The following is a 12,597-nucleotide window of genomic DNA, read 5'->3' on the forward strand; positions in this document are numbered from 1 at the left end:
GTAGCATTGAACCTATTATTATTTCTTCATTCATTCCCAGAAATTTCCTCGAGTCGTCTGACGTATGGCGGGGTCGCCGCGATGGTTCGCAGGCGACGTCTTCTGTGTGCGTTAGTTTATTGGCCCGGTTGTTTGCTTCGCTATGATCTCTCGGGATTATAATGGTGATTCTCCATAAAAAAGATACCTCCCCATCTTAATAAAAAGTTGATGTTAATGAGGTTATTATCTTTCGCTTATTCGCGGCTTCAACGAGCAGGCTGAGATGCCCGCGCCAAGGAGTATATTTCATTCCTCTGGGATTAAGTCGTTTGTGACAACCATAATCTGACACGAGTGATCCGAGTTGATGCGGTCTGCTGTCTCACAAGCGGTGCCCCTCAAGTTGAAATTTCATTGCTCTGACTCGAGTTCTGAGTCGTTTCCTCCGGATGCTGAGGTCCGAGATACCGGACTCTCCGAGAAGAAGACGATGTATTCTGATGCTCCACGCGGCTCCAATCGAGGAATCCCCTTCACATTGTGATGAAGTCGAGTCGCTCGACGTTCGAGAAGTTGAATTAGAGCTCGACAGTGCAGGGGAACGATCCAGGAAGTTTCTCCGTGAGGTCGGGGTACGGAGTGGGAGCCATTAAGTCTGTTCTTCCGTGAACATGTCGCGCTTCTCGTCGGCGGCGCGACACGCTAATTTAACTCGTCAGGGAAGAGAAGTCAGCTCGGAATGTTCTTTGGTCGATGGCATACTTGTTGTCTGCCTGACACTCGTAATTCCCCGAGTCCATTTGGCGGGCAGGATCTATCTCAAGTTTGGATTTGATCCGTCTCTCATCCCGGAGCCACTCTGAGATCTGTGGGAGGAAGTCCGACTTGAGAAAAAAACCAAGGTCTCATCTTGAAGATCGTCATCACAGGAAAATCATTAGAGGCCCCTTGGAAAGGCAAGGCGTGGCTATCCAAAGGGAGTCTGGGGGGCTCATTCGCCTGCAGAACTCCTCGCTGACCCACGCAACTTGTTCCTCCTCCGAGGGGACTGAACATCCTTCCAACATACCTGGACATAGGGGTGGCCAAAAATCTCGATACCGTCTTTGAACCACGTGATCTTTGGTCTCGGGAAGCCTCGAGCAACGCAAACGAAGACGATTTTATGTCCGAGATAAAACTCATAATCGAAGTGCGAGGCTTTTTCTATCACTGCGCCCTGCAACGAAAGGAATCGATGCTGTACATTAGCGAGAATCATCGTTCGCCAGCGTAATAATACTAACTCATCCGAGGGGGAGCGCACGACGAGAATCAGGGTCATTTGATCGCGATTGTATCCCGAGCCTCGAGCACGCCAGAGGCACGGATGTCGGGATTAATTTTTATGTTTCTTCGCCCGGCGGAATCGGAAAATTGTCTTGAGGGCGAGCGGTGCATCGAAAACACGTAGGAACGCGCTGGTGATCATTGGAGACGATTCAATCCACCGATTTTTTTTCTCATCGCGGTCGCGAATCAATACAGCTCTCCAGGTTTGATCCGGGCCCTTCAGAATTCAGGGAAAACCCCGTGAAACTCGGTGGGAAACTAATGTATGTCAACCTGCCAACTATATAGGCAAAAACGACGACGACCATCACCTCAGCCAATACTAGTCAGCGTTCCCGAGGCCTTCGCGGAGAGTCTGGACGCTTCCTCCTAGACGACAGGAATATTCTCAGGCAATTTACAGATCCTTGACCCCGGGCTCCTGCTGACGCTTCGAACCGAGATCATGTCACCCTCCGTTTGACTCGAACGAAATTCGGCCAAATAGAGGAATAGACCCGGACACCTCCGACCCGTTGGTCTCTGAGCGGGATACGAGGTGTACGGAAACGGCAAGGGACGATTCCCGAGTGGAAAATTTATTAATCGCGACCACGACTTGGCCACGTTGCTCTTCCGGTCTCAGGAATTCCTCCTGCGCTCCAGGCTGCATGCGGCTTGTTGCTCCTTCCGATGCAGCAGCTGCGCAGCTCTTGTTCCCCGTTGTTGTCGTGGTCGTTTCTTGAGGAGTCTTTGTTTCTCTGACAGGTGTTGGTAACGGGTGATGGTGATCTTTCTTGGATGACAAGCTTGGCAGATGTTTGCACCGCGTTGACACCCTCTCTCTCGCCGAATCACGAAGCAGAAGAGCGTCTGAGTAGTTCCCCTGTTCCACATTCATGCACTTCCCTGGATAGGAACACTCGGACACGCACTCAGTCACAAGCGCATCAGGGCTACTTGCAAGGGGGACATTCGTCGTCGAGCGACCGTGGTCATCAACCGGAATCTCATGAGTATCTCCAGTGACAAGGAACGACGAGCAAAACAGAGTAAGGAACCCGGGGTCGATGGAAAACCGCCATCTCATCAACGAGACACCTGCTGAAGTATTCCGAATCGGACTGACGAACTCAAACCCTTACTCAATGCTTTGAGAACTCGTTGACCTCATATTTTTCTCTCCTTGTCGCAAACCAACTTCGAAATCGCTGTCTTGGCTTCCGCAGCTCTCAGGCGAGGGAAATGATGGCATTTGAGGCGTGGCCTCGCGAACAGCAATACTCCATACCGCCACGAGGACGAGCACCATCCCTAATTCCATCGCTCTTCTGAAATTCGCATCACGTTCGTCAATCAAACCCCACGATCTTCATTCGGAGCGATGTTCATTTTCCACCCACTGCGACTGACGGGCCCCGAGCGGGTGAGCGATGCCACCTGTGTACACCTTGTCATGGCTCGAACATTTTGAAAAGTTATGTTGAACACCGGAACAGTCCTCTCTTGGGTCGCGGAACGGTTCTACGCGCTATTTTAGTCATGCTGGTATTGGATGCGAGAGCTCGTCTGGTTTAAAGAGGACACAATGGAGAGCCGTCAGAGGATTCCTATCTTATTGTTTGCTTCGGAAGCTTCACCACCGAGAATTCGGATGTCGGGACCGCAGGGACGCGATTAGATCGAGGCCACGTTCGAATGTATGCGTAGCGCACGGCGATTGATTAAGACCGGGTTCGAATGCCGATTGGGTAAACGGCGCTCGGGGGTTCACCGAGGTTCCGGTAGAGCTCGGCGGAGCGATCTGGGACTTCTCGTTAGCCCCATAGACCCGCTTGATAAGATCCTGATTGGTAATAGCTAATGGCTCCAGATTCGTGATAGTGTCCGCATCGACCGAGCTCGGAATCGCCATTTTCGAACAGAGGCGTGAAAGACGACGTCTCAAAAATGCATCAGTTCCCACGTGAAAATTCGTCGGAGGCCGTCACGGTACTGGTTTTCCGTTCTGATCCGATACCAGAATATCGGATCAGGAATCGGAGTTCAGTCTGAATTCTTCCTGGATGCCATGCGTTCGAATCGACTCGCTTGGTGACGGCGGTGCGTTCACTGCGCAACAATCATGGAGAGGAGGATACGTCCGAACTGGATCTTCCCGGTCCGGGGCTCTACGGATCAAAGGCGGTACAGCTTGGGAGGGGAGCAGAGGATCTAGTCGAAAGTAGTGTCGGTCAGTTGCGTGCTACGCGGAGCACATCATTAGTGCGGTTGCGAGAAGCGTCCGCCTATTTCACGCCATCGATCAGTTTGATAGAGGAGGGCGTGCTCCTGAAAGAGACGCGAAGAAGAAGCGGAACGAGAGCAGATAATAAGAGGAGACAGGCCGAAACCTGAGCAACTGACGGGAGGAAATCCGCCACAAACCACCAAGCCGTGTAGCTCCGCCGAAGAGAGATGTATGTAGACGCCAGATCTATCCGAACATCGTTTTCCGTGTCGACAGACTCTATTGAGGATTCCTCCGCAATCTCTGAGAAGTGAGCGGATCGCGGGCCTGCCTTCGAGGCACACCGTGTTAAGTCACAATTGTGCAACGATTACGTCATCGAGATAAGCGGAATTCCAAGCCATGAGAGATATAAGGGAACGATCATTTCTTCATGATGTTCGCGAATCATTTTCAATAATTATTCTCTCGAAGCCTATAGGCGCGTGCGTCGCATGCAGCCGTGCGCTTTGTTGACGCCGCCATCGTCGGAGAGGTGCCGGCTTCAATCCCCGAGGCCGGCGGATATTTCTAGTCGCGAGATTGAGGTTCCCAGTAGTTGAGGTTAGAGGTGGGTCAGGACTGCATTGTGAAGAAGCAATAGCAACGACGCTGATACCCTATCCCGCCGTTACTAAGGCAGTGAAGAGAAAAAAAAACTGTAATTATGATTCATGGTTCTCTCGCCGCGATCGAGAAGAAGTTGAACGGGTCGAACTCCGAGAGCTCGAAATTCCTTATGGCAGTCAACGATTGGAAATTGTCGACTCGCTCCGCCCCGTTCCCGTGTTTACACGAGGAAATCGTGTGGTAGATTTGGTAGGGCATCGCTCGAAGCGGGTTCGTGTGGTCGGGGAGACTGGAATGCCGGCTGCGAGGCGGTTCCCGCGCGGTGCCGTTCTCCGTAATGAGGCTCCCTGAACGCTTGCCAGCACTGTCTTTCGGCGAAAACAACCAATATCGGATTCCAGCAAAACATCGTCTCTGGTTTAGGGGTTTCGGGACGCCAGCATGGCCTCGCTCGCCCCGACGACATCGGTAACTCCGTCCGGTTCCGGCCCCGACGACGGCAACCCTCACCCCGCATGGCGGTACCCTCGTGCCAGTCGGAGTCCGGTGTTTGCGGGGCTTGCAAGCGAGCTAGGCTGCTTGCTAATGCCCCTTATCTCGCCAAGCTCCAACGACCTCGAGGCATTGAGAATAAGATTCCGATGCGGCTCCGTCCGTGTTATTGTTGTAACCGAGGCTGCGCACACCCGACCGATGGCTTGAGGAGGAGAGCGACGATGATGAGCGTGTTTGCGTAAGGAAACGAGCTCCAAGACACAATGCTCTCCGAATGGGAGCGGGAAACGATGCGTTTAGGATAAAGCTCGCGGCTTTGCTCTTCTTCCTTCCCCGCGCCGTTGTTCCACGCAGCGGCGGCATCGGTGTGGACCCAAGTCGGCTTCCGAACTGGTGGATTCCCTGAAGAGTTTCTCGATGATTTCAGGCCACCGGTCGCAGCTGCACAAATTTTTTCGAAGAGAGCTCTACGGTCGGCGATTGCAAGCGGCGAAAAACCGAGTGAAGTGAGCGGTCGGGTAAGCGATGTGAGCGACTCTGAAAACCCGTCGAGGCGAGCGAGAATTCTTCCCCCACCGGACTCCAAGGATTCGGGCTTTCGGGAAAGAAAAAGATCAACAAACTGTGCCCCTCCGGAGCTTGTGCCCTCGATAATAAGGTCATCTAAATGCGCGTCCCGGACACCATCATGACGGTCAGCTTTTAGATTCACTGCAGCGCTCCAGGAAGCGAACACAGGAGGCAACAGTCGAGTCTACGTTCAGCGTCCCGTAAAGGCTGGACCATGACTCTGATCGGGAGCAGAGAACCGTGAACGAACGGCCAGTGGGCGAATAATGAGAAAAATCCAACGAGTCCGTGGAAATAGGCAAGCTCGCTCATATGCGCCAGGCAGAATAGTCCGGCGATAAATAATTCACGTTTCCCGCGACGAGGGTATCCGACCCCCGTGATCCTCAGAATTATGCTGACTCCGGGTAATATACGGCGATCGACGCTTCATCTCGTTTTCTCACACTGGATAATCTCATGCTCGTGTGCATGGCCGAATTCCCGAAGATTGGAGTCTCCATTGAGATACATCGGTATTCAAGATCAGAACTCGCAATGGCGTATCGGATACCTCGACTCGATCGCATGTTTCCCACTCACATTCGGGTTGTCATAGTGATCCTTGTGCTTGTTCTGGTTGAAGAGAGCGTAACGAGAATTTCCAGAGTTTTTTTTGGCGTGGGCTCGGCTCCGCTTTCCCTCAGAAGATGCCGGGAGATGGCTCAGCAGCATAAGACAGAATATCGTTGTCAATATGACGGAGAACTGTGGTCGATTCCAAAGCATATTCCACCCCGATGAAGCCTGGAGACCTAGCTCCGATCTTACTCCGGAGTGAGGTACCCTGTAAGGAAAGACATCGGAATTAGAGCAGGGCCTCAGACGAGCAGATCCGCTACGGATCCGGGATGATCGAAATCATGAACGTCTCCCCGATCAAGCTCCGCGTGCTCCGACGAGTCTTCACGCTGGATTTCTCCGCAGCCGAGTAGTGTTGCAATCGCTCAGAGGCAGCGGAGCACGAGGGAAGCCTATGTTGTGAGCTTTTTTTCGAAGAGACTAGAGCCTCCCTTCCTTTGGATTGAGTGTCTGCCTACCGCACAGTTCCAAACGAGGGGTGGGACGTAGAAGAATAAAGGACAAAATACCCGTGAATTCTGAGCTCTCAGAGAAGGAACACGGTGGAAGACAGGCTTAGCTCAACAACGAGATAAACTGAAGTCGTACCGTCTCCCGCCGTCTCTGCAGTGTGCTTGAGGAACGAGACGGAGCTGCGAACGCAATCTTCCTCAAGCTGTCAAAGTCGAAGAGACTTACGCAAGCCAAGTGACATGCGCGGGAACGAACACCCGACATTAATAACAACAACAACCAAACGAAGACTAACGTCCCTGGAATAAAAACCGGATCTCAGCAAGAAAAAATTCCACAGAAGAGTCGATGTATGCAAAAAACCGGAGTTCATTAGAGCCGAGAGGGGGGACGTCTTCTCTGTCTCCAATATGTTCATTGCCGCTCTTTATTACCGGATGCGAGAACCGGAGTATAATTCGAAGCATGCCGACGACGAGAATCTCACGGCCCCGAGCGGAACACGAGGGGGCGTCTTCGCAGACCTTCGGAGAATATCAATCGTCGCAACGCGTCCTGCTCCATCCGAGGCGATTCCAATAATCTCGAATCGAATGACTCCCGCTAAGTGGCAGGAAATCTCTGTGGGAATCACTCCGCCACTCTGCCCGCCTACCGCTGGTCCGCATCACCGGGGAACCTGTCAGTGGAGCAGTTGTTTGAGTTCCAAATTACCGGGCAATTCGGCGGGCGCCTCGGCACCAGACGATAGACTGCCACCGTGCGCGGCTGTCAGAATTTTCCCGATTCTTTAGCGGCCGGGCCTCGTCGGGGCTTGAGCATCGATTTATCACCGCACGCTCAAGCCGTAGTAGACCGGCCCTAACTGCGGACAGATCGACCGACCGAGGAAGCGAGTAGACCGCAATGGGCTGCAATAGGCCGCAGCTGTTTGGTTTGCAGAGAGAATAAGACGGCTCCGCCGTCAGCCTCTCCAATGGTAACTATATTAAGCATGCTATGAGCTTTCACAACACCCACGGTCCAACTCCCACCTCGAGCGCGCCCGTTCGACGACCGGCCGGCCGGCCGGCCACCCGACTGCCTCGCTGAGCCCCGCACTACAGCTGACAGCCGATTATACAGAGTAGTTATCGAGCCGCTCCAGTCTCCCCTTCCCCCCACGCATGCGGGTAGGGGGCGACGCGAACTCCCGACTCCTCCAGTCGGCGGTCTTATAACGCCCGGGACTTCACCCTCCGGCCGTGCTGGGACCGAGTGTGGCCCGCGCGATTTCCACCGCCCTTCGGAAAGCTACCCAGATGGCCTTCAGAACCTTGACCCTATCCCGTCGGCGGATGGAGCGGGGGCCCCGACAGGAAGAGGGACTCATTTAATGGGTCTCTGGTGAAGCGAGCGATACTGTCTGTGTAGTGCCTTTCTGTCGGTGGGGGAGGGGGAAAAATCGTACCGGCTAAGATCGTAAAGCCGCATCCAATGGTTTCTTTGGCCGTAGTAAGACGATACGTGTGTGCTCGTTACTTTGTGTGGACTGCTGACTGCGTGCCTCCGTATATGAGGACTCTCCACGCTTCAGAAACTTCCGAGGAACATTTGCAAAGTTTTGCGGGAGTCAGCTCACGTTCCGACATTTTCTGTCCGTTCGAATGCCTCCTTTTTCGCCGGACCCCAATCGATGGGGTCGTCTTTTAGGTCAGACAGTTTCGAAATTTCTAATCGCGAGAGTTTTGTGGCGGTCGACGAGCGCGTTTGTCATGAGGTTCGAGCAGGGCCGGAGGCGTAGAAGCCAGTGTCCTACATCATGGTCAAAGTTCTCTTCTCTTGCCCCTGATTTTTTATCGTCACCAAAAACGGGCCGAATTCTCCGGTCGCGGACGTATGGTAAATGGTGGTTATGTCTCAGACCCGATTACGTCTCGATAAGGTGATGGACCTCGCGTGCGGCTTGTAATGACAGAGCTCCACCCGTGTCTCCGGAGCGCCGTGTTCCATCAGCCTTTGCCACATCGAGGGCTAGCTCGCCCCCGACGTCTCGGACTTTATCTCAGTGTTCTTCCGCCTCTGCGTCTACATATACCTACATACAAATCGTTCTCCGTTACTTCGCTATGTCTCGGCGTTATCCGAGTGCACGGGTCAGGGCGAGTGGGAGGTACTTTTCCATGATAGGAATTTATGTGCCGTTATTCGAAATCGAGTTTGTAATTTTCTTGTAGAATACCGTTCTGCTGTTCGGTGCACTTGCGCGTTCCGGAATCCCCTCCGTGTGAGTTCCATTATTCGAGATCCCTTGAGAAATTCCTTCCTCAACATTCTGCGCCGTATTCCCCTCTGAGCACATCTCTCCATGGAAGTCCGCGCTAGGCTTTCGTTACTCGTTCGCTCGCCTGCAGGCTGAGTGCAGGCCCAAATGTCCAGGAAAAAGTGGATGCCACTGCTCTTTGACACAGCAACTCGCTGTGGCGCAACGACACGCTTTCAGTCTCTTTTCGGTGCGTTTTTCCCGTCGTCGGTCGCTCCTCTCTTGTCTTTCAGGAAGAGCAACTGCGACCCACTCAACAGAGCAACTGAAAGGAAGCCGAAAGAGGCTCGTCGCTATTGGAGGTGGAGCGGGTTCCGGTTCCGGCTGCCGGGAGAGTGCACGTATCAGCACCGAGCCCGAACGCGAGGAGACAGCCTCGTGTCAAACAGCGGTCTCTGGTCTCTTCACCTCGACTGCTCGGCCCATCGTCGTGCGCGGGCTAGCGAGTGACGAAGACTCTAGTCGTTTCTCACCATGTTTTCATTCCGCTAGAATTTACGACGTGCAGTAATGTTTGTGGTCAGCTCGCTTCGATGTTCAGCGATATCGACTTTCGGCGAAAGGGAATCGCGGCGAAACGATTCTTCATAACCAGATCGTTCCGGAGAGGCATGCTCTATGCTTCGAGATTTCGCAACGTCCCGTCTCCGCTTTCTCGAGGTACAAAGGTCGAGTGGGTGTCGAAGCGCACATGGTTCCTACGTATTGCGTAGCCTCATTGAGCTCATCGAACTCGTCTGGAAGTTCACCCGGTAGCCACCGAAGTTGCATGAAGTTGGCGTCTACAGTTTGTATGATCGCAATTTGAGCGGTGGCAGCTGCTATCCAAACATGTGTTCGTGGGAAGCGTGTCTATTCAAACGTGTGTTCGTGTTAAGGCTTGTGCGTGACCACTTTTGGCTCAGAGAACCACCGTAGCCCCGGGCGTTGTTGGTGAGGTCTCAAATGTGCATTCGGAAGGAGAGAACACCTGCTGCCCGGTAGTCCAAACAACAGCCCGGTGTTTTTCCCTGTCGGATGAAGTTCTCAGTGAGCTCATGAGACGGCGAAGGACTTTGAGCTTCTGGTGGAATCAAACAGCTGGACTAACGCTGCCGTCGAGTAAACGGGGACTTGCGAATATCCGAGCGGAGGAAATTCAGCGGTAGCTCATACGGGCGAATAGATTCGCGTTGATCGCGCCCAGAATCTCGCGACGGCGAGGATGCCACGAGGATGCTCAGAGTGAGTCCTTCCCAAGAATGACAAATCGACGACAGGAACGGATAGTCCGTGAAGGAGGAGAAACCGCCGTACATTTACAAATAAATTTACGAGCGCCGGGGAACATTAGGCCAGCAGAAACAGATGGAACCTGAGCTCTGTACTGGATCGGCTGCTGGCTACTCGCCGCACGATGGACTCGTCTGCAGTACTCAGTCTCAGTTTCTCTCTGGATCCTCAGATTTCCAAGAACCCGATCCGAGATCCCAGGCCTTCAGACCGCGAAGCTTAGGGCTCTCCCATGACTCGACTTGTCGAGGTTCGTCGGGAATCGGAGCGAAATTCGTGGAACATGTCTCTGCTGCTACCTCGCAGTTTCTGCATATTTCTCGACGAGAATGAAGCAGGTTATCGGTCGGCATCCAGCGCCGTGAAGCGCTCCGAGACGCCTCCGTGCGGCTGTTCGCTCGGTATCGAATGACATGCCATCCCGGGTTCTGAGGTAGTTTTCTAGTCGATAAGAGCGAAAAAAGCGGAGGAGCCAAGGGAGTGGAACGCTAGACGGGAAGGGGAGATGCGCGACGGGAGATACTCGACGACCGTTTTGAAAAAGTTTCAAAACAGAAGCCTGTCATCATCGCGGTACCTCGCCACGCATTGATGCATCAATAGCTCGACGGTGACAGCATCTCGGGCTGTCCCGAGCTGCGTCCTCGTCGACTCCTGCCCTTCTACCCCTCTGCTCTGCGACGACGCAGTGCGCCTCATTCACGCTCAAGAGAATAAGCGAAAATTCCGCCGTGCCTTTAACACAAACTCGCTCAACAGATGCTCGAGCTTTCTGACGGAGTTCGACGAGCTCCGCTCAGAATAGGGAAAGCGCGGTGACGGGATAAATTGGTTTTTTGGAGCTTGTTCTGAAGAGCAGGACGACGCGACGCCGACGACGACGAACGGGGGGATGAAGGGAATAGAAGGTCTTATCTCTTCGTGTACGTCAGTCACGGACCCGAGCTCGATGTTTATCCCGCCATACGACTCCTACTCATCTAGGAATAACAAAATAATTCCGTCCGGAAAGATGATGCCTGCGACTCCTTGCGTCGCGTCGACTGTGTGGGAGGCAGAATTTCTCGGAAAGATCCCAGCACATTAGAAGCACCTGGAGAAATTATTCCCCTGAAAAATGCTCTTGTTCTGCTATTCGCTCTTTGTGGCGATGCCAGCAGGTTCGCTCGGCGATTCGTGATAGTGATGTAAAATCTCGCGAGGTCCAACGTTTTTCCAGTCTGTGAATCGCGTTTCCGACGTGGACAATTTCTGGTGGCGAACCTCCACAAAATTTGATCGTACGCCCCATTGCCTTCAGCCATACGGTCGAAACCCGAAACGGCTACACGTTTCAGAGATTCGGTTCTTTCAGTCGGATGCCCGCCCGCCTGGCTCGCCAATTTGAATTCCTAACCGTCTCATGCTTGCCCTGGAGCCTCGAAGAATTCCCAGACTTCTCAAGTAACGGATTAGGATTCAACAGGGTGGCGTTAATCGCAGCCCGATATTGCTTTTGAGACCGATCGGGAAAGCGGTGGGCAATAACTCTGCACCCGAGACGGCACTGTTTCATAAACGTCCCCACTCTTCCTTCGACGGGTTCGTTCGAAACTCTGCGACTGTTCAGGCAGGATTGAAAGAAGAACGCAGGACTGAACATGTCTCGTCGGATGGCTTTGGCACGTCAGACTAGAGTAATCCTGATATCTTTTGCTGCTGCTGCCGCCGCCGCTGACGGAGAACGCCACTCAGTCAGCCATGGGAACGAACGGACGGAGCGACGTTTCCAAAAGGGACAGCGTGCCTGTCGAGCAACGGGACAGAGGAATGGATGCGCAGACGAATGGACGCAAACACATAGGGACGACAAAAACGAAGCCAGATGGGGCCCTCCGGGAGACCCAAACGAGACAGAAGAAGGCGACGCGAGGCAAGTCCCCGCTTCGGGGTCAGCTGCAGCGGGAGGGATCGGCCGGAGTCGGCGTGGTGCGGAAGGAACGAACGAGGGGAGCCAGGAGAACATCGGAGACGCAACAGCGCGTTGATCCGTGAAGATCCGAGAAACCACCGCCGACATCGACACCGCCACCGCCGCCGCCGCCGCCAACTCTGCTGATGCTCCCGACAGCCCGTGCAACGGAAAGGACCTGGGGATACACCGGACGGACACGAGCGACGATCAATTTGTCTGACGAAGTGAATGAAAATATCCCGGAATATCGCCACAAAAATAGCGAGGGTGCTTTGGATTATTCTCTCGAATCTCTCTCACGGTAGAGATTCGAGGCAAATCAGAAGTTTCTCTTGGGTGGCCTTCCGTTCTTTTCATGTTTCCGATGTTTCCGCTCTCTAACCCGCATCTATTCCCCCCTCCCTCGAATTTGCATTGGCTCGCTCCCGAAACGAGTCTCCCCAGTGCTTCTCAATATCCCCTATCGGAGCGGTTCTCCCCGTTCCGTGAAGTCGTAAAGGATTTTGTTCAGGAATTCCCTTTGCCGACCGCGGTATCAGTTTTTTCCCCATCGGGCGGGATCGCAGCAAAGTTGCGAGCTCTTTTCCCGAGAAAGGAAAAATTGATGTAGAGAAGCCGGAGTAGCTTGTGGAGGTGCGACGATGGCAGCGCGGGAAAAAAGCGCTCCAGCTCTTGATGGCTCCCCCATAGCTGACTCGTAGCGGCGCTGTTCGACGAGTTATTGAGGTGATCCGATGATTTTTCCACAGATTTACCGATTTGCCATCAAGGACTTCCTGTGCCCGCGAGGTTGACTCG

At 53.5% G+C, this 12,597-nt stretch overlaps 1 protein-coding gene across 1 annotated transcript in view; it reads right to left on the reverse strand.

Moving 5' to 3' along the window:
• Positions 1 to 492: 492 nt before the first annotated feature.
• Positions 493 to 12,597, reverse strand: part of LOC100897289 (immunoglobulin domain-containing protein oig-4) — a 28,632-nt gene continuing 16,527 nt past the window's right edge. Inside the window, exons 2-4 of the mRNA XM_003739955.1 lie at positions 5,780 to 6,023; positions 1,052 to 1,201; positions 493 to 848 (exon numbers count right to left, since the gene is read on the reverse strand). Coding sequence (XP_003740003.1) covers positions 690 to 848; positions 1,052 to 1,201; positions 5,780 to 5,965 — 495 coding nt within the window. The 5' untranslated portion in view covers positions 5,966 to 6,023 and the 3' untranslated portion in view covers positions 493 to 689. The remainder of the gene's footprint in view (positions 849 to 1,051; positions 1,202 to 5,779; positions 6,024 to 12,597) is intronic.

This window comes from Galendromus occidentalis, unplaced genomic scaffold, assembly GCF_000255335.2.
Source record: "Galendromus occidentalis unplaced genomic scaffold, Mocc_1.1 scf7180000076630, whole genome shotgun sequence".
In the NCBI taxonomy this organism is placed as follows: domain Eukaryota; kingdom Metazoa; phylum Arthropoda; class Arachnida; order Mesostigmata; family Phytoseiidae; genus Galendromus; species Galendromus occidentalis.